The sequence below is a fragment of the Carassius gibelio genome, chromosome B1 (assembly GCF_023724105.1).
Source record: "Carassius gibelio isolate Cgi1373 ecotype wild population from Czech Republic chromosome B1, carGib1.2-hapl.c, whole genome shotgun sequence".
In the NCBI taxonomy this organism is placed as follows: Eukaryota; Metazoa; Chordata; class Actinopteri; order Cypriniformes; family Cyprinidae; genus Carassius; species Carassius gibelio.
The window spans coordinates 22,888,790-22,911,863 of record NC_068396.1 but is presented as its reverse complement, the minus strand read 5'-3'; the positions used below and the strand labels follow the sequence as shown (position 1 = coordinate 22,911,863).

The window sequence follows — 23,074 nt, the reverse complement described above, 5'->3', positions numbered from 1 at the left end:
CCCTTCCTAAGGGTTTTTTTTTTTTAGACACATTTTTCCTTTGTTTTAATTACAGTGTCATGCCCCACACAGTTCTTTTTCAAACCCAGTAACTGTTGTCAGTGTGTGTAACAGCTTGCAAAGCTTATGACATAGGACATAAAACACGTCTTTGGAATAGATTCACACTGCACATTACATCATGTGACTCATGTTAGACGGTTTTAAATCAATATTTGAAAACACTTCTCTGTGGTTGCCCATAACTTTTGGGACATTGATCATTGAATGTTATTGTGTTTGTTTGAGTATTTTTTTAGACATGTAAAGCACTTTGGTCAACTGATGTTGTTTTAAATGTGCTATATAAATAAATGTTGATTGATTGATTGATTGATTGATGTGATGCAAATCGAACTGGAACTTTAATAGAGGTGTTAGACATTTTCAGTCTTAAATTACATTATGATTTTTTTTTTTTTTTTTTTAAGGTAGCCATATTTAACATGGTCATATAAAATGCTTGGTGGATTTAATAATAATAAGAAGAATAAATTCCTACTTCATTCATTTAAGTCATTCATATAATTTGTAATAAATACGTTGGCTAATTATATGACAACAAGCACATAAGAATGCCTTTTTTCATAATCTGAAAACATTTTCAACATCTTTATAAAATGTATTTTATTTAGTTTACATCCACTATGTAAACCTTTCCCCTGGAATGCATACAATGCAACTGAATCTACTTTTTTTGTTGTTCATTTTTCAACTAAATTGGTAACTATAGTTCATTAGATTTTTTTTTTTTTTTTTTTATCCAATATGCTACACACATATGCTACACATCAAAAAAGGTTTTTAGACATACTTGTCCATCAAGATCTACGCATACAAAACAGTACCATTTTACTGAACAGACCTCTAATGTTATACCTGTCATAGTTAATTAAAAAAAGACAACCTTTGCTTCTATTAGCTGAGAGATACTCGTTTAGGCATTTGCTCTTGCTCAGAACAGCAGATTGGCATCCATATCCTCTGTAGGGAAACATGAAGAAAAAAAAAAAAAAGTTGAAAAACTTGGTTTGAAAACCTGGTATGTTTTTAAAGTTTTTGATTTATTTAAAAACGTGCATAAATAATGCATTTAAAGTGAATGAATAATAAATTAAAATCACTATGAGCTGGCCTTCAAAATAGTCTTACCTTCCTTAATGCCAAAGCAGCTGCACCACTCTTTGAATGAGACCAATTTGTCCTTGTCAGCATCACACTTTTGGAAAAAGACTGAGGTGCAATGCTCCATTGGAACTAGGGGAACGCGCAGTGGAGCCAGCTCAGAGTGAGAAAGAAACCTGCAACGGCACAACGTCGGAAACACACACACACACACACACACGCAATTTGTTTATAAATGAATTAACATAAGGAAGAAAATCTTATGAGCATATTTCACATCCACTTCATTTGAAAGACCAACATTAGATTCTTTATAAATAAATCTAGAGTATTTATAAGTAAATCGTTCGTAGGCGGATTTCCCCCACACTGCAGCTTTAAAGCCTCTGTCTGACCACTGACGTTGTGGAGGATATTGGCACCAAGTGTCTTTTTCTAGAAATGTCCCTCAACCACATCCTCACGCCGGCTAAAAATATTACTGAACCTCCTGTATGAGTAAGTCAGAGTTAGAATAGTTTCTGCCTCAGACGTCTTGCCCACGATTTGCCCTTTCGTGACCAATCATACAGTATGCACATACTGTAGAGCTCTAAGCTGCAGAGAATTTCCCAAAATCGCATGTTCTCGTCTAATTGGGCAGCTTTAAGCACATTTCAGGAATCAGGGATCAGAGATATTTTTATCAGTCTTTTGGCTGGAAGACAAACATTAGAAGGAAATCTGACTTCATTTACAGAGATATTTGGGATTTTTCTCCTTTCTGATAAACTAAAGAATATTGCAAGCAGGAGTTTGTTCAAACACACAGCCCTCACTTGTCTGAAGGATGCTGGTCCATCTGTGCAAACTGCCAGTGCACTGGATAGATGTACATGATGTAGTTCTTCTCAAAGTCCTGCTGAAGAATCTCAACGGGGTGATCGTCTGCATGAAGACGTCTCTCGCTCTCATAGATCTTCTGAACCTGTTAAGCAGAGCATTCGTCGATTCATTCAAGGGCTATTTTTTAAAGTAGTACATCAGCATTGTGTATTTTACTGTCAAAAGTTGCAGATCTTAATAGAATTTGTCTCCCGTTTATTGTTTTAAACATTCTAATTGCCTTTTTGGGAGACATGTGATCTATATGAAAAACTGTCCCGATCTGTGCCGTATCTTTGATAGACGTACCCTGATACTTTGTTTAGCTGTGAGAAAGCCAGGAGACATGGATTCATGCTCATATAACTGCAAAAGCACGTTCTTCAGCCAATCTCGCATACGCAGAGGGAACTGCACCAGCTCCGACTCTGGACATGGAGGAATGACTACCAGACAAAACATGCAAAAGAAACATTAGGAGAAATAAAAACAGACAAAAATTAAAGAATTGTAGATATACATTAAAACTATGAAATTATGTCATTTAATTGAAGAGGTAATATTGATTTTATTTTGAAGTGTCCGAATTGTTATTGCAGAATCCATCTGGGTAAATCTGAGAGCAGTTTCTGAGACATTGTCAAGAAATCTCCAGATACTCTACATACAAGTAAATCTTTGCATCTATATTTACACCAAATTTGGCCTCTCAGGTGCTTACAATTAAAATGAGCATATCAGTGTTTCTTACATTTGCAGGATCCAGTGTAATCCAGGTGAAGTCTGTGGCCTGTTTTGGTCCCCTCAAGGACACACTTGGTGGCAAAAAGCTGACAGGATGTGTCATACGTCGTATTGTCAGTTCCGCATACCTACAATGAAAATGTCCCAATGACAACAGCATATTACTAGCAAATGTTATTATTATACTTAGTTTTTTTTTAAATCGGTACCTGTTAATTATATGTTTAATCTGTAACAGAAATTGTAACTATTCACTCTCAAAAAGTACAAAACTGTCACTGGGGCAGTTCCCTTTCAAAAGGTACCAGTATGCAACTTTGAGGTACTAATATGTACAATTTATAGGTAAATGGGTATGTACTTTCTAGCTTTTGTAACCTTTTTTTCTGAGAGTGTAGGTTTGGAAGTTAAAGCAGTTTTACTATAATCAGCTGAATGCAATTTAAACTTGTTACTTATACGTACATGCTCAAAATCATTTTCACTGGGAGGACATTCTGACGGCTCCTGACACACGCAGACTGGTTTGTTCTCATCATTCACTTTGCAAGTCTTTCCTCTTTTACAGCGAAAGTTCTTGCAGGGGTCTGGATAAACAAAGACAGAATGTATAAATTAAAATGCTCTCACAGAGACATCTAATAAAGGTTATATATAACAACTCGGTAAAAAAAAATGCCAGCATTCCTTTGCCTCTATTGGTTTGGATAGAGTGTAAAGCAGGGGCTAAGGCTCTCATTGACTTCTTAAGCCAGGGCGGTTTAACGGTCTATGTTAAAGAAAAACTCTGCTCAGCAGATTCCTAATAAGAATTCGGGGCTATGTAGACAATGTTGAAACAACAATCACCATCTGGCAACCCTTGTCCACTGGGCCGATGGGTGGGTCGAATGTCAGGGTAAAGCTCCATAGCGGCCCTGATCTGTACAGGATTCATCCCCACCAAACGAGACTGCAAAGAGGCACAACCAACACATTTCAACATTTCAAAGCCTTTGCAGGGTATATACTAAAAATATGGGCCCTAATTCAAATACTTTAAACTAGCGCACCTGCTTAAACGATCCATGCTCCAAGTATCTATTAACTACTAAGAATAAACTTAAATGAGATTCTTCTCTTTCATTTGCTTTTGCTCACACTAACGGTTAGGTTTCGGGTTTTGTTTCATAATCATTTTACTTCAGAATTGCTGACTTTTGTTTTGAGCCACAATTAGCATAAAAAAGAGCAATAATATAGTTTGCACTGTGTGTAAATAGCCTACATATGGTGTTATAAGCAAGTAGTTAAACTGTTTGTGGTGGTTAGTGAATTTAGCCTCTTCTTGAACTAAGTACTAATAATCAATTTAAAATTCATTTAAAGTATTAATCTACTAAAAGCACATGCGTAGGCTATATACTGTACTAGCATGTATTGTGAAAAGCTTAGAGTCTGGTTGTGTGTTCATCTAGAAAATTCTCATCTACTTCAAGATAACAATGTATGTGTGATGCATTTTGTACCCATTTCCCATTCTTCTTTCTGGTTTTAGGCTCTGTATTTTCAGTGGGCTCCTCCAGTTGTTCTGGGTCTTTCCTATGATTATGTTCTTCAGTTGCTTCCACGGCACTGGCTTGGTCACTCTGCATCTTCTCCAGCTGCTGGTTGCTTCGCTGCTTCTTGGGTTTGCTCTTCCCATGGCTGCTGCCTTTATTCTTCTGCTTTGTCTTCTTGCCACTAGACAGACTAGCATCCTCAGATTCAGTGCTGTGCTTCTCATCCTGTTGATCGCTCTTCTCTTGTTCATTTTTATTCTCAGAGTCTTGTAAAGGCTCATCTTGGGTTTGTTCTGCTGGCACGTCCTGTTCTTCTGTAATGTCCTCAGAGTCAGTGTTGGATTGCTGAGAATCATAGTCCACTGTGACTGTGGGAATCACATCTTCAGCTGTTTCCTTCGTCTCTTTTTCCTTAGCGTTGATGGTTGAAGCTTTGACCTCCTCAAGCTTGGTGGGTAGTGGCTCTGAAGCATCACGGTCAGCTGTATAGTCCAAATCAGCTGGTATCTCTGACTCTGTACTGCTGTCGGTCTCATTTGCATCCTCTACCTTGTTCTCACCTTCTCTTTTTTCAGTTCCATCTTCATTCATCGTAGATTGTCCATCTTTCTTTCCCTCCTCCTCCGCCATCTCCTTCAGTTCTTTGTCTTTTTTTGAACGATCCTCATCTTCATCCTCCTCCTCAGGGACCTGTAGAAGCTGAGACAGTGCCTCCTCACTCAGGAGCAGAGGTGTATTCTTCTCACCTTCCTCTGAAACTTCAAGCTCTTCTGCCCCTGCTTGCTTCATCTCCACACGGCTCTCATTCTCCTCACTCTTGTCCTCATCCTCTGGGTCCTGTGTGCTGGACTCAAAAGGCAGAAATGTGGGCAGAACGGCATCGTTTCTGTCATGAAGCTTCACTGGCTTTTGCTTCAAAAAAGGAAAAAAGGAAAATAATAATAATTATTATTATTATTTTATGAATCATTTTTTGTTTTGTTTTTCAAAAGCCTACATTTAAGCAACATATAACTGACTGACAATTAAAGTAAATTATATATCCTGTATTAATTTAAATATATATAAAAAAGAAAAGAAATATTTTGATTGAATTAGAGTTCTTTAACAAATCAATTGAGTGAATAATTCAATGACTCTCTCATATAGATGTCAGTTGTTTGTTTTTGAATGAATCAAAGTTTCTGAACAATCTTTTTAATATTCGCTGTATAACATAATAATAATATTTTTTTTCCATGTAAAATGTATAATTGTATATAATTTATACATAAAGTATATAAGTATACGTAATTTTTTTATTCTTTTTTTTTTTTTTTTTCAGAGGTCTATGAGTAAATGTAATCTTTTTAAGGATTACCTGCTCTTTTGGAGTTGGGTTGTGTTTGACATGCTGATTTTTCCCATGAGGTTTACTTTGTACCTGAAAAAAAGATGATATATAGATAGGTTGATGACAGACGGTCAGATGATAGAAAGATATTTCACCAGCTAGCAATAAGGACAGTTTACTACAGCGCTGACATTTTTTTCAGCATAGACTTTGTGTAGATATGGCACACATGCACACGTTATTCCACACCATGTTCACTGCTTTAATTACAGAACAAACTGTATTTACCCAGAAACAATCTTGTTTCAGCTGCACGACTCATATAAATTCATACCAACAAGAAATTACATTGCTGTTTATGTAATCCTTCCAACTCAATTATTTGAGATTATGTATGGCTAACCACTCTGTTGTCATTTCCTGGAGAAATGCTAATATTTTGCCAGTGAAGTATTGTCCTTCTATGTCCTGATAAGTAACCGGTGTTGAGAGTCCATTTACATTACATTCTCCAAGCTGAACTGAAAAACATGCCTCGGTCTTATGATTTAAGCGCGGCATTTTGTCATTTTAAATCTACACAATTATCCTTTCATCATCCACTGTGGACTGTGGGATTGATTTACTGCCCAGCAGAACTCCATTTAAGAGTTAGTCTACTCCCATTCCGATCCCAAGAGTAAGGCAATGGGATAATATATAGCCATGTTTGTGATTAGCTGTGTCAAACCCTCTCTGTTGGCCTGGATCATATATTACAACAGATTTCATTACAGCTTACAGGCTCCTGCTGATTTATCTGCTCACTTGATAACATTTGATTGACTCTCTAAAAGCTCCTCGTCTCAAATTCCCAGCGTGCATATTCCTCATTGCGTGCGTTTTGAATGTTGTTCTTTCAAATATGTTCTTGGAAACTTCTTTTGGGTGGTGTCTGATTCCATTTGGTTCTTTGACCTTTGAAAATGACTGTGGGCTTATAGAAATATTGCAGAATATTTGGAGATTTGACTTACATAGGTAGCCAGTGCTGAGACCAACAGGCAGAAGAGAAACAGGTCTTTCTTCATCTCTAGATTAAAAGACAGAATCAATAATGATTTGTATGGATGTCAGCAGAGTCTTGTGTCCTATTTTAAAACTTCCTAAAAAACTGGAAAAAAGTTTTTCTTAAAAAAAAAAAAAAAGTGACATGATGTCCCCATTCTCTATTCTTTCTATCTAAGAATTCGGCTGTTCTGCCCTCTGGGCCGTTCTCACACAGGGTTCAGAGTTTCTCCATCTGTATGCTGGACGTACTCCTGCCATGACACCCCAGCATAAATCAGCCGCCTCAGTTGTCGTGGTAACAGGGCCCAGGAGATGAGCCCCGCTCAAAAGTCACATTCAAAGTCCGGAGGGGCAAAGCAAACATCAGAAGCTACTAGACTGGAAAAAGAGTCGACTAAGTACACAAGCTTTTTGCTTCCTGCACAGAGACAATGTGCCTATTACTGGCCATGTTAATGTGGACAATGACTGGGGTGCAATGGCATGAAGATACTGCATGCCAAAAGATGATATAGAACCGTTCGTTATTAAATTATTTTAATACACCAGATTTATTTTGTTTTAAAAATGCAGTAAATTTATAACAATGACTTAACTTTTTAAACACAGTGCATACTTTAATTCTTACCATGGACTTACCATGTAAAACTTTGTACTTTTCAGAAAACAAACATAGAATAAACAAATTAAACTTGTGCTAGAAGAATCTCCAGCAATTAAAAACTGCAAATAAATGAAAATATACATTGCTATTAATACGCCAACATGATATGCATATTTTTATTTTTTTTTTTGGCATTATCTTTTCTTTCATTTTATCTTAATTATTAATCCAGAAGTTATCATGTAATGAATTCACTATAAATTGAATTTTGGGACTTACCTGGGCTGTGATGTCGCTGATAAAAGGGGAGGAATTTCAAGTCACAGAGAGTCAGCGAGAGGCAGTCAGTCAAAGCACCTCTCACTCCTTTCTGCCTCCCCTTCAGCACTGTACATCAGATGCCCTTCATCTGCACCCGGACAGAGACACAACTAACGGAAGCTTCGGTGGGGGGTGCATGGGGAGAAGAACAGAACAATAGAGAGTCACTCCAAAGCACACCGTTACAATTTAACCTTACTCAAACATTACAAATCTATCTAATGTTTCCACTGTATTAGCATTTTTAGAGTCAAATTATTTAACAAACCAGTTAGGTTTTAAAATAAATAAATAAACTTTAATTCATTTACAGTATGTGGAAAACAAAGAGGTGATTTATTTTCTGGTGATTGGCAGATTTTCAGATCTTGAAGCTATATGAGTGGCCCAGTGTCAGGGAATTTTGACATTCAAAGCTAAAAAGGATATTAAATGCCACCTGTAGATGGCGCCCAGTGCTTTTGCAGACCTTCTAAAATATTTGCCAAACTGGCGGCCACCAGAGTATTTTATTAACTGTGCACCTATTTTAGTATCAGAATATCAATTTGTTTGGGTTTATTTAAATAAAACTTTAAACTCTAAGACTCTCTCTCTCTCTGATATATATATATATACACACACACACACACACACACACACACACACACACACACACACACACACACACACACACACACGCTGCGATTCAAAAGTCTGGGATCATTACGTTTTTTTTTTTTTTTTTTTTTTAAGTGGAGCTTCTTGGGCTCATCAAGGCTTTATTTATTTGATCAAAAATACAGGTGAAAAAACTTTAACATTGTGATATATTATTTACATTTATATTATTGATTTTCTGTTTTAATATACTTAAAATTTTAATTTATTATTATTATTATTATTTATTTATTTTTATTTTTTGGGGGGGAAACTGAGATACATTTTTTTCTATATTCTTTAAAAAGTAAAAAAAAAAAAAAAATTAAAAACAGCCTTTAATTCAATTACAATGTTTGATAATGAGTCTTTACTAGGGCATTTTATCGATTTAACACATCTGTGCTGAATAAAAGTATTCATAACATTCCAAAAAAAAAAAAAAAAAAAAAAAAACAATATACTGACTTTTGAATGGTAGTGTATATTGTATATCAAGATTTCCATTTTGAACAAATGCTGTTTAAATATATCTGTGTGTGTGTGTGTGTGTATTCATAAAAGTATCCTGAAAAAAAGTATCACAGGTTCCAAAAAACATGAAGCAACTGTTTCCAACACTGATAATAAATAGTATAATAGAATGATTTCTGAAGGATCATGTGACTTCGATCACAGGAATGAATGACAATTTAAAGTATATTTAAATAGAAAATGTTATGTTAAAATCAAAAAATAAGATTTTTTTTTCTTTTTTGGATCAAATAAATACAGCCTTCACAAATCTTATCTAAAGTGTATATCTTTAGAATTTGCAACAAATAAACATCTTAAAACATTTAAAAGATAGGAGAACAACACTGTACCTTAGAAAACACCTTGGGATTTTTTACATTAGCAATATCAACATTAACTACTATTTAATGTTGTTATTATTATTATTATTATTATTATTATTTCTGTTTCTTTATTTTGAGCGCTTGAATATTAGAGCTCTAGAATATTTGAATAATAATAATAATAACTACTGTCACTACTAGTAATAAAATATTTGTCTGTTTCTTTATTTTGAGCTTTTATATATTAGAATATAATACAATAATAAAAATTACCACTACTATTACTATATCAATGATGATAATAATATTATTTCTTTATTTTGAGCTCTTGAATATTAGACTCTTTAAAACTCATCCGTCTCACAGCCACCTTGTCGATATCCACCTTTTATCAGGAAATCTAATTATAACAGCAAGCAAATTCCACTCAAATTGCAAGAGATGAATATTCATTAGAGAACCACTATGCATTGTTTTACATTTCCTCAAAGCTATTATCAGTAAATATCTTGGTGCGCTGCTACATGTGGTTTTCGGGTACACTGCAATGATTAGGAGTATGATTGTGAGGAATGATTGTAAAATGGAAATATTCCACTCTTCACCAACACACACAGACTCAAAAGGAAAAAAAAGTAGCACTCCATATATGGAGCTCCAGGAAGTGGTGACCAAAAAATAAAAAATAAAAAAATAAACAGTGCAGGGACAAGTTTATATAGGAATATTTATAGGTTATAAGCAAGCTATCATAAAAGAAATAAGCCATTTGTGATTTTCAGCATTTTGTATCCATAATAAACACATAGAATTTAAGTAAGGTATATACAGTGATTGTCTGTGGAACATAATAAAAAAAGGCCCGTTTTGGAATGCTCTCATTATGGACTTCCTGTCCCAGTGTGGGATTAGACAGTACTCTTACTCAGTATTTAGAGGCCACACACCCTATAGTTTAGCATCTTAAAATAGACACGTACAGGAGAGGAAGTTTTGTAGTGTGTGTCATTGCATTATGTAAACATTCTTACTGTGGCACTCTCATTTTCTTGTATATTCTAGCTCCAGTTATTGTGCCCCCACAGTAATCTGAGTGTTGGCGAGCAGGAAGTGATGCTGTTACCTTAATGGAGAGTCAGCCTGTTAAATAGCACTTTCTCTAGACATACCATTAAATTCAGTCTTTAGCTTTAGCTATAAACACTCTCTGGAAAGTACTCTCGTTCATTTACTCTTCTGCTTTCTTGGACTTTGCATTCGGACTACTAGAAGAGAAAGGTAAGATTTTCATATACCCAATGTGTTATTTTTAAGCAGAAATGTTTAAAGAAATGTTAAAACAATAAATTATTTATGGATGTTTATTCTTCGGATTTTATATTCCAGAATGAAACCTGTCATACTGATTCTCTGTCTGCTTGGAGCAGCCTCTGCTAATCCAGTGAGTGCTACTGTGAATAAACTTTTCATGTCCCTTTGTCTTGCCATACATTTCGAAGAGTGACAAGTTTTTTTTTTTTTTTTTTTTTGCATTATCACACAGATCTTGCATAAAATGGCTATGGAGATGATTCAGCATGCATCCAACTCTGTAAGTGACGCTCAGTATATTTTAAAGAAACTTTGTGTTAATTTTTAAAAAATGTTTTAGGTAATGTCCTTTAATCTGTTATATTCCACAGTCGGAAAGCTCTTCAATATCTGAATCCTCCGACCAGAGTAATACCTCAGAAGCTTCAGATGAGGTGTGCTTCCAGTCAAATTCCACATCATATTATATATAATCCATGTCAAATTTCTACCAGGAAAAAAAATTATATATATATCATTCATATATAGTACAGTATTAAGTATTTTTAAGTCTTTTTTTATAATTTACAAATAAAACATACATGCATTATTTATTTATTTATTTGCAGAAGTCTATGGAAACGGTCTCCGACAGCAATGTAAGTGTCAAAACTATTATGTCAACAAATCTAATGAGAAAATATTTCAATATATTTTTATGATGTTAAGAAAATGGGCTCACTTCACTTTCTCGGTTTTTCTTGACAGAGCTCAGAATCATCTGAATCAGACTCTAATGAACCGGTATAACTACTATTTTTTACAAATGTAGAAAAATCACTAAACAGATCAATATTATTGCAAATGTCTTACCATGTTTGTTTACACACACACATATATTTTTTTTTGTTTTGTTTCAAGATCTCTAGTGAAAGCCATTCTGTGGAAAGTCTGGTAAGTTGCTTTGCCTTAATACAACCTGAAACTCATGCTCTAAAGCGCATTGACTGCAGAGAAACTGATATCCTGTTTACTTTCCCACGTTCTGTCATCTGTGCTTATCTAGATTGGAAAAAGTGAGACCGCACTGACATCAGATAACACTCAAAGCAGTAGAGAGAATACTCGTAGGGTAAGGAACATCCAATTTCACGCATCGTACAACAAACGTGTGGTTACACAGGAATAATGACCATCATAATGCATTCATACAGGGCTGGATCTACACCCTCAAATGGGTCCATAAGAACAACAATGCCATTGTGCAAGAGACCAGCCAGTCAGAAGAGAATGACATCAAATCCACCAGTGATGCACCAAAAACAAGTGACAGCAGTGAATCGAGTGAAAGCCAGGAAATGGTTGCTCTAAACAAAAAGGAAGAGGATAAAAGTGCAGACACAAGTGAAAGCACTGAAAACCGTTATACTGTTGATGGTACAGAGTATAGTACCAGCAACAGCAGCAGCAGTAGCAGCAGCAGCAGCAGTAGCAGTGAAAGCACAGAGTCCAAAAACAGTGCAGCCGACAGCGAAAGTCGCTCAACTGAGTGCCAGCCAGGGGCTAACACACAAGAATGTGACAGCGAGGAAGACTTTCTGGATATCGGTGATGATGGTGCAACCGACCCTTTCAATGGCATCCTAATGCCTGATGTCACTGAGCCCTAGCAGCAGTTTAAGACAACTATTATGACTCAATGCTCTGATATCTTACAAGTGGAAATCCCAGGAATATATCAAAATGGGAATGTTCTATTAAGAAAAATATTTAAAGGAGGTTGTGTAAGGAAATTTATATAATATTAATATAAAGCATTAAACAAATGTTAATAATACTGTATTATACAGTCTGTTTTTAATTTAAGATTACACATTGTAGGCATAGTTTGATATTTTTATTCTTTTTTTTTTATATTTGCTTTTTATCACTGGATATCTCTGGAGCTGAAGTTGTGTCAGTATTTTTATATAGATTTTGTAGCTGTTTATTTATACTGTTGGTATTAACCCTTTTCAAATAAATAAAGTAAAGAAAAAGTCAAGCATTGCATGAGTCCTGTATTTCCCAGGAATTCTTTAAGCTAAAAAGTTGCATATGCAAACACCATACATTCCTAAAATGAAAGGGTTGCCCTAATGCAATCCAAGAGTAATTACCAACTTCATTACCTGTAATTTTACAGGTTTACTTCATACCTTTAATACCTCAACAATAAATGAGTTGTGTAACATCAAGCTATGAAAGAGCACTTTGGAATATTGCAACTATTGTGTGTGTGTTTGATTGACTTATTCACAAGTTATATATCTATCTGTCAAATGCATGTCATTGCTGTTTTAATACCACAAGATGGTGGCAAACTTGTGGGGTTTCCCTTAGGCAGAACATCATGAACTCAAACAAACATTACATGCTGAGCGGGACTTTCTACCGTTTCATCTGTGCTGCTTTTGGCAGAGGGATAAAGATTCCTTACTCTAAGAATGGGGGTTTAGACATTGTAAGTTTGTTAATTGCTGTATAATTAAAATGACTGTTTTATGGTTCAGTCTTCAGATAACAGACTAAGCACCACTGGTTTTCATTGTCTAGACAACTGAAGTGTGATCCAAGATAATGGCAGGTATCATCCATTTGGACATGAAGGGGTAAAAACTTAAATAATGGGTATTTTAGAGACTGCAATATATTGTGTGTAAGAATTTGCCAGATTTCCCAGTTTAAAAAGACAAAATAAAATTGGCAGATGCTATTTTTCTCAGAGTTTATGGTTAGCTGCTCAGCTGCCAATGTATTATAGTACGTTACCATCAAATTAAACAATTTTGTATAATCTCAATATGAATGCAGCACTCATTTCACACCACATCATTGTCAAATTGTTTTGGGGTGACCAAGCAATACTTAGGCTAAAATAGTATAATCTCTCTCTCTCCGAGTGTGTGTGTGTGTTTACATCGTAGGCCAAGAAATGTTCATAAATTGTAGGCTAAATAAAAGGACAGAAAAGATTCATCATTTACACCCATTCCAAACCTGACATTTTTAAGAATGTCGGTAACCAAGCTGTTTCAGTTCAATTTACTTTCATTGTAGGACAAAACATTCAATGGAAGTCAAAGGGAACTGAAAGTGTTTGGTAGGCAGCACATTCTTCCAAATATCTTCTTTTGTGTTCTGCAGAAGGAAGAAGGCAAAGTTTGGAAAGAAAAACATTCTTCATATGTTGGTGGACTATCCCTTTAAAAAAAAACGTCAAAAAATGTTTTACTTCCCCTACTTTCATCAGATTCATACCTTAGCTTCGTAACTTCATTAAAAATCTGTATTTCTGAAAGCCACCTTTACCAGAGAGCCAATTTCAACGCACTCTTCGTAGGGGACTTTATGTGTTGAAGTCCCGTTTTACTCAGTCCGTGAGCGACGCGACAAACTAGAACGTTATAATGAGAGAAACAGCGTACTCTTAACCGCGTCGCGTAGGCTGCTAAATACAGGTCGCGCGCAATGTTCGTGCACACGCAGCAGGCGGCGTCAAGCTGAACTGTGATCTTCCTAAACCTGATAACAAACCGAGGAGCGCGGCAACTGTCTCTAAAATGTGTAAAATCTAAATTAAACCACACACGTCTCGACCATTAACTCTTTTGATGACAAAAAGGGGGCTGTAACCGAACTATTTTTTGACGTTTAATGTGAAGTACGAGAAAAAAATATACCCAATTTGAGATGGGGAAGTCCCCGCAAGGAAATCCCCTCTTCATAAGATAATTTCGAAATTGAGTGAGGCTCTCACAGGCTGAAGCTTTCTGCCTTTGGTCTACAGCAGACACATGTAGTAAGCCTATGACACTCAAACCTGTGCAATATATGGGAAAATCGAACTTTATGTATTGGTTTTAACGCGCGAGCGGATTGTTCAGAATGGATGAGATAAAGAGAGAGAACGACGCACTGAGGGCGAAGTTGCGCAGCTGCTCTACACTCAACACATTTTACCACGAAACACAACAAGAAATTGCTCGTTTAAATCAATTGGTCACCTCCAAAGACGGAATAATTGCCGATTTGAAGGCAAGACTGGGGAAGTATGATAAAACAGTGGTCATAGAGGGAGAGGAGCCCTATATTGTAGGGCCGTCGAAATCTCTCATCGAGAGTTTGTGTAAGGAAATTTGCAAATTAAAGCAAAACCTCAAGGAGTCAGACGCAGACGCCGCCCAGAGATTGGAAACCAGTAAAACAGTAAGTTAAAACACTTTTTTTTTTCATTTGTCTTCCTGCTCTCCTATGTAATCATCTACAATATGTCAAGTTGATTATTTTTCCCTGTACATCTCGCCATCTAAAGCACTGTAAAGTAAACACCTTAGTAAAATCCTAGAATTCCTTAATCAAGAAAGAAATAAGATAAGAATAATAATGATAAAAGAGCTTTTTCCAGCCTACAATGATTTGGTGGTCCTAACTGATGGTCTGCCAGTCTTACAAATTTAAAAAAGTACCCGAAACCCTTTTAAAATGTACCAGCCTGATTTAAGTGAAGTAATTTAAGTGGTATTTTTCAGTTTATGAGTATACATTTGTTCAGTAACACATGAATACTATCTATGCATCTATGCATTAGATATGGTGAGACAAGTGAATTTCTTGTTCCGTTCACCTGTCAGGAAATGGGCTTGAAAAAGTCTTCTGACTGTTTGCATGTTCCAGGAGATCCGGAGGTTGCAAGAAAAGTTGAAGGAGAAGGACCAAGAGCTGGAGACCATCAGGGAAAGGCCTGACCAGGAGAAAGAAAGGGAGATCCAGCGACTGCGCTCCAACTTGGCCGAAAGCGATCGGACACAGGCCACCAGGGCCGTCCTTTGCAACTCTCTAGCTGAAGAAGCCGAGCAGTTGAGGGCACAGCTGGGGGCCACCGTGCATGTGTGCCAGGAGCTTTTGGGACGGCTGGAGAAAGAGAAGAGCAGGACAGCCATGACGGATCAGAGAACTCAAGCAAATGAGGTGTGTTCGGGGAAACTATCAGCATTCTACAACATCTGGACCACCTTTAAAACACTTTATTCAATAACTATATTTGACTTTGCTTTTTGTAGCTTCATCAGCCGAAAGAATCCCCTGAAGTTCCCCATCTGAATGTCATCATCAGCAAGTTAGAAGAGGAGAACGACCAGCTTAAAAAGAGAGTTGCATATGTAAGGCTCACATGATGGAACTGTTATTTGATCATCACCCACTGACATTTGTTTTTACCAGTTTCATTTGCAGAAAATGTCACTCACTACCTTTTATGGAAAGACATAACAACGTAAAATATTCTTGGAAAATGTCGTGTCATTTTTGTCTGTTCACATCATAAATACATGCCTTTGTTCCATCTCAGGTGGAAAGTTTAAACTCAAAGTGGCAGAAGTATGACTCCAGTAGAGAGGAGTACGTGAGGGGTTTGTGTCAGAAGTTGAAAGAGTCAAACGGTCTGGCATCCGCAGGTCCGACCCTGACCCAAACTCCGGCGGCGGGCAGCGTGGCTTTGTTCCAGCAGGAGATTGCGCGGCTCAACGGCCTCCTGCAGGACAAGATGATGGAGTGCGAGAGACTCGGCAGAGAGAGGGATGACAGTAAAAGAAGAGACCAGGAGCGCATTCAGATGCTTGAGCAGCAGGTCTTTATTATTCTTTTGAATTCCTCTTAAACAGGAAGTCATGGTATTTTTGTTACAACAAAGGTGAGAAGTAGTTTTGTTTGGCGTGCTGCCCATAAACTAAAAGACTTTGTTCTCCTGTAGGTTTTGGCCTATATTGAAGACTTCAAATCAGAACGGGCAGATAGAGAAAGGGCTCAGGGTAAAATCCTGGACCTTCAAGATGAAGTTGGGCGACTTCAACTGCAAATACGCACACAGGCAAGTCTAAAAAAAAAAAAAAAAATAAATAAATAAAAGCCTTATTTAAAGAATGAAAGTCTTGAAAAGATAATTTGCTTTTTTTTATGGCAAGGTTAGATTAGGTTGTAAAATGCCATGTGGTGGAACTCCCCAAAAACGTAATATTTACCAAAAAAAAAAAAAAAAAAAGTATATATTATATTACGTAATTTTTTTAACAATTACAAATTATTTTATTATTGTCATTTACTACAAATTAACCAACATGATAGACGAAAAAAGTATTAAAAAATACATTATTAGTATTAAATAATATTACATGGTTTTATATATATAGTTATAAAATATTATGGATTGTTTTAAGTCACAATGAAACTGAATTAGCAACAGATCTTTTCTTCAGTTTCTTGATGTACATCTGAGAGCAGTGGATTAACAAAAACACACACACACACACACACACACACACACACACACATTTATATATATATATATAGGGAGAAAGAGAGCGAGGGTGGGTACAACAGGTTTTTTTTTTTTTTTTTTTGGATTTTGAGATGTGGGCGTTGCATTGAAAAATGAATTTGAGCATGCAGTTGAACATGGATGGGCAGGGTTTAAGTGGTCTAAATTATTCGAGAAGTCTGAAAAATATCACCAAAGAGAAATCTGTCATGACAACATTTTGATTACAACATAATGGGGTCAAAAAAAAGAAAGAAAGAAATAAAGAAAAATACATGAATGATTTGTGACACAATAACATACTTACAAAACAGATTTTGATTAAATGCTGGATTTTTCCCTCCCTTTCTTAATCAAACTGGAAGAAGAGACAACCCGCATTTCTACATGATTTAACCCATAAAAGTAGTTTTGGTGGTATAATTTAATATATTTAGGTAGATTCAGCTATATCAAATTAGACTTTTGACTTAAAACCAGAGATTATGATTTTTAACAAGTCACCACTTGTTTTCAGTGCAACCCGACCAGCATGAGACTTTAAAATCCAATTCACTTTAAATAACACGCATTGTTTCTCCATCACTCAGAGCGTCCAAGATGCCTCATCCTCACGGCGACTTCACATGGGCCTAAAAAAAGTTCCCCACCGACAGAAGGACACTGCCGAACCACGAAGAAACAGTCCCCCAGAAACAAGCTCAAAAAGGACTATCAGTAACACGGCACCGCAGGGAGCCGCTGAACTGCAGTGCCCTCGCTGTCTCACCACGTATGACGACGAGCACGCGACCGAATACCTAAACCACTGGGACGAGTGTGCCAAGCTGTGAGTCTCTCACCTCACTGACTTTTCACAGGGCACAGAAAGCACTGAGGACAGAATCACTACAAGCTTTCAGACTATGGGATGTTTGACAGGGTGTTGATGAAGGCAGGGGCACGTTTAAACAAGATGGAGTCGAAGGAAGAGCTTTTTTTCTGGGGGGTTTAGGCTTGGCTTTATGATTGTGGGCTTGGTTGATGTTTAGAAGGTCGCTTGTGGCATAGGACTCAAGATATGACTTTGGGTTGGTCATTCCCAGTTTAAAGGCTTACTCACATGGCTGTCATTGAACCCAGATGGTTTGGTTATGAAAAGTTATTCAATCTCAAGCATTTGTGGTTTATAAGTCACTGGGTTTTGTCACTTGTTTGGTATTATGGTTTTCAGCATGGTACATTTTGTCTAAGAGCTTCAATCAATTTTTTTTGCTTAATACTGTATTGCAGATCTGTGTATAATTCAGATGGATCGTAAAATTGGTATCATATACCTCACCAATGTGTATTCTCTTTATCAGATGGTTTGCACTTTTTGCTATTTTAATTATTGCCAAATACAGATGATAAAAGAACATAACCTTTTATATTTAATACATAAGCTTCTTTATTATTAGACTGTCGAGTATCATTCATGCTGTTTTTGTTATGGTGCTATTTGTAAAGATTATTGATCTATTTTTATATTTCATTTTTCGTCTAATTGTATGTGTATTGTTATTATCAGCCTTGGGCTTACATTTTCAATCAGAGATGTTCATTTGTACCAGAATATACAGAGCAGCACAGCGCACACTATTAATAATCTTTTGATAATCGACTTTCTGATTCATATATATGTATATATATATATATATATATATATATATATATCAAACTTTAGTTTCAGATTTTTAAATGTCATTACATTCTCAGAGTTTTAAGGCACCTTTTGACTGTGAGGTACTTGCCATTCGATCCCCCTCTGCAGTTGAAAACATTCTAGTTTTAAGTAAGAGAGGAAGTTCCCTACATCCTGGTAAATTGAGACCTGAAATTAGCACGTCTCAGATGTTGCCGATGACAAAATGGCCTCCTATTGCTGCACATCTGAACACTTTACTGGGGGTTTTAAGGCACTAACAGCAAAAAAATATCAAGTGACAAGAAGGAGATATCACAGAGATGCCAAACTAAGACAGAGAAACGTGATAACTATAGGAGGATTTATTTTTATAATAAAGTATTTGCTTAAGGACCCTTCTTGAAACTGTGTAATCTTGTTTGTGTCTGTAAGTGCTTCCACCATCAAAGGTAATTTTTAGTAAGATATGGGAAACCAGACACTGAGAGAGTTGTGATAATGCTGGCGAGATCATGAGGCACAGTGTGTCATAAAGCATTACACTCAAGTCCAATGGGATTTGGAAGTGTGTGAGTGTGTGCACAAGTAGTGGAAAGCCCCTTCCCAAGCACAACTGAATGGGCAGACTATAACTGCAGCAAATTCTCAGCTGTCCCGAGGCCTGGAAGTGAATAGAAGAGAAACAGGCGACTGTCGGGTAGAGGGATATAGCGGGACTGGCTATTTAAAGGGGAGGAGGCTATGTGACCAAACAAGGCTAGTGTCTGTAACTGAAACTACATGCTAAACATTATATAGCTTACAAATGATGTACAAAGCTAAATTGCTGCTTTAGTTTTTAAATAAAGGCCAATAACACATTATCCAGGCCATTATGAAAAGGTTTTGAGAGATATCAGGTCATGAATTTAGTTAATTTCATGGAGGGCTGTAGGGTGGATGTATTTTTTGTAGGCAAAAAGCTACAAATGAGTTAGCATTTTAGCATTCAAGTCAATGGGTTATAACACAAGCATGATATATATATATATATATATATATATATATTTTTTTTTTTTTTCACATTTATTCTATGACACAAAATACCTCTCTCTTTTACCTCTCTTGAACAAGGTGGTTGCTAACAACATTTATAAAACAAGGATCACTAAAGTGATTTCTGAAGAGTGATTCTGGGAATTGAAGTGTCGACTCAAAGAATAATTTGGTTCCTAAATATCTCCCTAGAAATGTTTGTGTTATACTGTATCTGGGAAACTGGTCATAAGTACAGGCCCGTATTCAGATTACATACGAGATCACAGTCCCCTGAGTCAATAAACCCTTGATGAGCTCAGACGCACGACCCTATCTAGCTGCCACGGGGGTAGGAGGGAAAACTCCGGCAGGAGTTTCATGCTCTCTACTTAAGTCAAGTCACCACTCTCGAAATGACGTCGCTCAAGCGCAAGCACACACTTTGGTAGATGCTCGTGGCCATAGCGTGTCATTTTTCTACCTGCAGGAGTCATTTGTTTTGAAGTCATAGAGAAGATCGTGTTTGCTGTGAAGAACGTAACTGGAGATGCGAAAAGCTGAAGTGATGGATGTGTGGGCCCCGCTGTAGTTTTGTTCTTTTAAAAAAAAAACTTTTCCTTGGAGAAGTGAAAGGTTGGTTGGGAGGGATTCCCCACATACACACTTCATGCACACCTACAATATTGTGAGACGCACACATCTACTGCAGAAAAGCACACACACACACACACACACACACACCAAAATCCACCTTCAGAAAGTGGAAATAATTAGGTCACACGATCACATGACTTTTACAGTATAACTATTCGCAGAAAAACCAAATGTCACTTACACAATTAGCTCCACAAATGATATTTAAAAATTCAACACCACCACCACCACAAAAAAAAACTAAACAAAAAAAAAAAACACCTGAGGTAGCCTATCATGGTGGATCTTGTTTACCCATTATTATCCTTGACTTTACCCGCCGCGTTGTTCAGAGAGGGAAAATTTTTATAAAATGCCATGCCAAAACGGATAAATATGGCCTTTAATCTTTTAGAGCTGGGTATTCCCAAGCATTGGCTAACTTCAGTGCTTATTTGGAAAAGCAGCACCTTATTAAACATAGATTGTTGTTGTTACCGCCTGTGTTAAGAGTTATCATGGCCTGTTGTGTTATTTTTTTTTTTTTTGATAAGAGCGATCAGCGCTTAGACAGAACACCATTGTCAATTCCAGTATGTGGAACGATGGGGGTTTTCCCTCTTTTGAGTTTCTCCCCAGCTCTGGGCCATCCTCAATGAAAAGATCTTCACCAGTGATTACAAACTACACTATCTCATCTCCGATCTTTGATTTCTCTCTAATAAGCCCAGCTCTTACTTTCTTTACGACCCTGTTATTGTCCAAGTCCTGCTCTGGAAGACTGACTGTAGACGACTAGGCTCCACACGTATTCCACAGTTACAAATGTGGATGTGTATGCCAAGTCAATTTATCTTGCACTCTACTGATAATACCCAAATGTCATATGCAAAAGACTTTTTTTTTTTCCTTTTTTTAGTATGGGAGACCAGATTCTTTATTTTTTAATTTGATTATTATTTATTTATTTATTTTTATGTACCGATATATCTTCATTCTCATTCAGTCAAAACAACTATTTCAAACTTCATGTTGAAAGTACAAATTGAATCTGGCCCCGAACTAGAAATGTCTTAGTAAAACAGATTTTACATAAATGAAGTAACTCCAGCATTGCATCATGGGTGACTAAAACTGGGCAGACTTACAAAAGCACTACCAGGAGATTCACAAAATCTCCCATTGTTCATTCTCCGATTTTCCAGGCAAACACGTGGTCAGTTTTCAATTATATAAATACATATAGCTAATTAAGTGATTTATTTTTTGTTTTGTTGAAACAAAAAACTAGTCTTCCACTAGTTTTAAAATGCTTATATTTTTTTACATTTCACATTTGTTTGATCAAAAGTACAATAAAAACAGCAATAGTGTAAAATATCATTGCAGTTTAAAACAACCGTTTTCTATATTAATATATTTTAAAATGTAATTTATTTCTGTGATGGCAAAACTAGATTTTCAGCATCATTAGTGTCACATGATGCTTCAGAAATCATTCTAACATGGTGATTTGCTGCTCAAGAAATATTTTTTATCATCACTGTTTAACATGACTTGACACATGTAGCTTGATATATTCCTGGAAACTGTGATACTTTATGCTTGCCATTTAGAATCGCACAGCAGTGTAAAAATATGCTTAAATATGTTCTATCAATTATTGAAAGGAGATCATCTCTTCCTGAACAAGACAAGTAATAGTTCATCGAACCTGTTATACACGGTTTCTTTGTTACAAGCTAAAAAGGAGGTAGGCGTTCCACCACAGCAGGAAGGAAGAAAAAAAAAAAGCCCTACATAAAACAAAGTTTGATGATGACGGATAGTGACAAAAGTTCCCTTTCTGTGGGAGTCATAAGTTTAGAAATAGTCTGTCAAGTGGTTTCAAAGATTAAAATATGCCCTCCCTCCTATTTTAAAACAGGATTCTAAAAACTTTTTTGAAGAATGAGGTAATCTCACTTTTTGTTGCAATTTGGAAGTGAAAGCCAAAATCACGTACATGCCTCTAAATTCTATGACCTTATACACAAAGACAGATCTAACTTCTGACCCATCTCTAATAATGGCAAGAAGAAAACACTGTTTTTATTAAAAAAATGACTGATATTATTATTATTATTATTATTAATGTTATTAATAAGGATTATGTCAGTCTTTTAAAAAAAGGGGTCGCAAAAATGATTCCGACAAAGTTTGGCTCAAATTAACCATATCTTGCCTAAATTCCCAAAATAAGATGAGGAGTCAGACAGGGAAAGCAGACCTCAAAATTATTGATAGGAAAGCAAAAATTTAAAATCATATTTTATATATATATATATATATTTATTATTTTTCCTTATAAATAATGTGAACTGGAGAAATACGCACTGAAACAAAAGGAACATTAAGTCTATTTTGGTTTTTATGCTAAAATCACAAGTAGTTTTGGCCTGTTTTTTTTTTTTTTCTTATCAACTTGACAAGCTGAAATTATTTAAAAATATAAACCGAAATATCACCTTTATCTCATTATGCATTCAGTAGGGCACGCTTACCTGAAATAAGTAGTGTCAATTGATAAAATCTGAAATACTTTTATTTTAAGGTTTCTACTGTCAACTTGCACTTACCTCTCAGCAGCAACAATAATACTGCATACTGCTTCCAATGATGCTCACTGTTTGGATTGGAAAGAATGCTTTCCCTGACTTGTACCTGCCACACCCTGGTAATAAAGTCACAGGAAAGAAAACCAAGCAAAATAAACCTGACTTCACCTCACATTTTGAGCAAAGTTTCAAGAATGTTTGCATAACTATTATTACTATTATCACTGTTATGATTGCTGAAGTAAGCAGATGCAGTCAGTGTAAAACTTTAAACACCGAGTGAAAAGGGTTGTGGTGTTTCACATGCATCCGTTCTTACCAGAACGACGGGGACGGACCCGTTTGCAAGGTGCCAAGTCATGCAAATTAGGGGTGTTAGGTTGCTCCTTTCATGTTGATCTGCAGTCAGTGTTGTAT

At 36.2% G+C, this 23,074-nt stretch overlaps 3 protein-coding genes across 4 annotated transcripts; 2 read left to right on the top strand and 1 right to left on the bottom strand.

Moving 5' to 3' along the window:
* Positions 1–649: 649 nt before the first annotated feature.
* On the bottom strand, positions 650–23,023 carry sparcl1 (SPARC-like 1). Of its 2 annotated transcripts, none has more exons than XM_052545233.1 (12): positions 22,679–23,023; positions 7,580–7,741; positions 6,663–6,718; positions 5,674–5,736; positions 4,281–5,225; positions 3,622–3,724; positions 3,238–3,359; positions 2,780–2,900; positions 2,338–2,474; positions 1,983–2,131; positions 1,192–1,340; positions 650–1,023 (listed from the first exon to the last, which is right to left on the bottom strand). In XM_052545233.1, exons 3-12 carry the CDS (start codon positions 6,714–6,716, stop codon positions 995–997), a joined length of 1,872 nt encoding a protein of 623 aa, XP_052401193.1. In that variant the 5' UTR covers positions 6,717–6,718; positions 7,580–7,741; positions 22,679–23,023; the 3' UTR covers positions 650–994. The 2 variants fall into 2 exon arrangements, with proteins under 2 accessions (XP_052401193.1, XP_052401194.1); XM_052545234.1 differs by lacking the exon at positions 22,679–23,023 and adding an exon at positions 13,690–13,908.
* scpp1 (secretory calcium-binding phosphoprotein 1) lies at positions 10,138–12,522 on the top strand. Its single transcript, XM_052545237.1, has 9 exons — positions 10,138–10,377; positions 10,486–10,540; positions 10,643–10,690; positions 10,782–10,844; positions 11,019–11,048; positions 11,158–11,193; positions 11,311–11,343; positions 11,456–11,521; positions 11,604–12,522. Exons 2-9 carry the CDS (start codon positions 10,487–10,489, stop codon positions 12,057–12,059), a joined length of 786 nt encoding a protein of 261 aa, XP_052401197.1. The 5' UTR covers positions 10,138–10,377; position 10,486; the 3' UTR covers positions 12,060–12,522.
* Positions 14,080–18,808, top strand: tnip2 (TNFAIP3 interacting protein 2). Its single transcript, XM_052545235.1, has 6 exons — positions 14,080–14,637; positions 15,106–15,399; positions 15,492–15,590; positions 15,779–16,057; positions 16,181–16,297; positions 17,335–18,808. Exons 1-6 carry the CDS (start codon positions 14,317–14,319, stop codon positions 17,575–17,577), a joined length of 1,353 nt encoding a protein of 450 aa, XP_052401195.1. The 5' UTR covers positions 14,080–14,316; the 3' UTR covers positions 17,578–18,808.
* Positions 23,024–23,074: the final 51 nt, after the last annotated feature.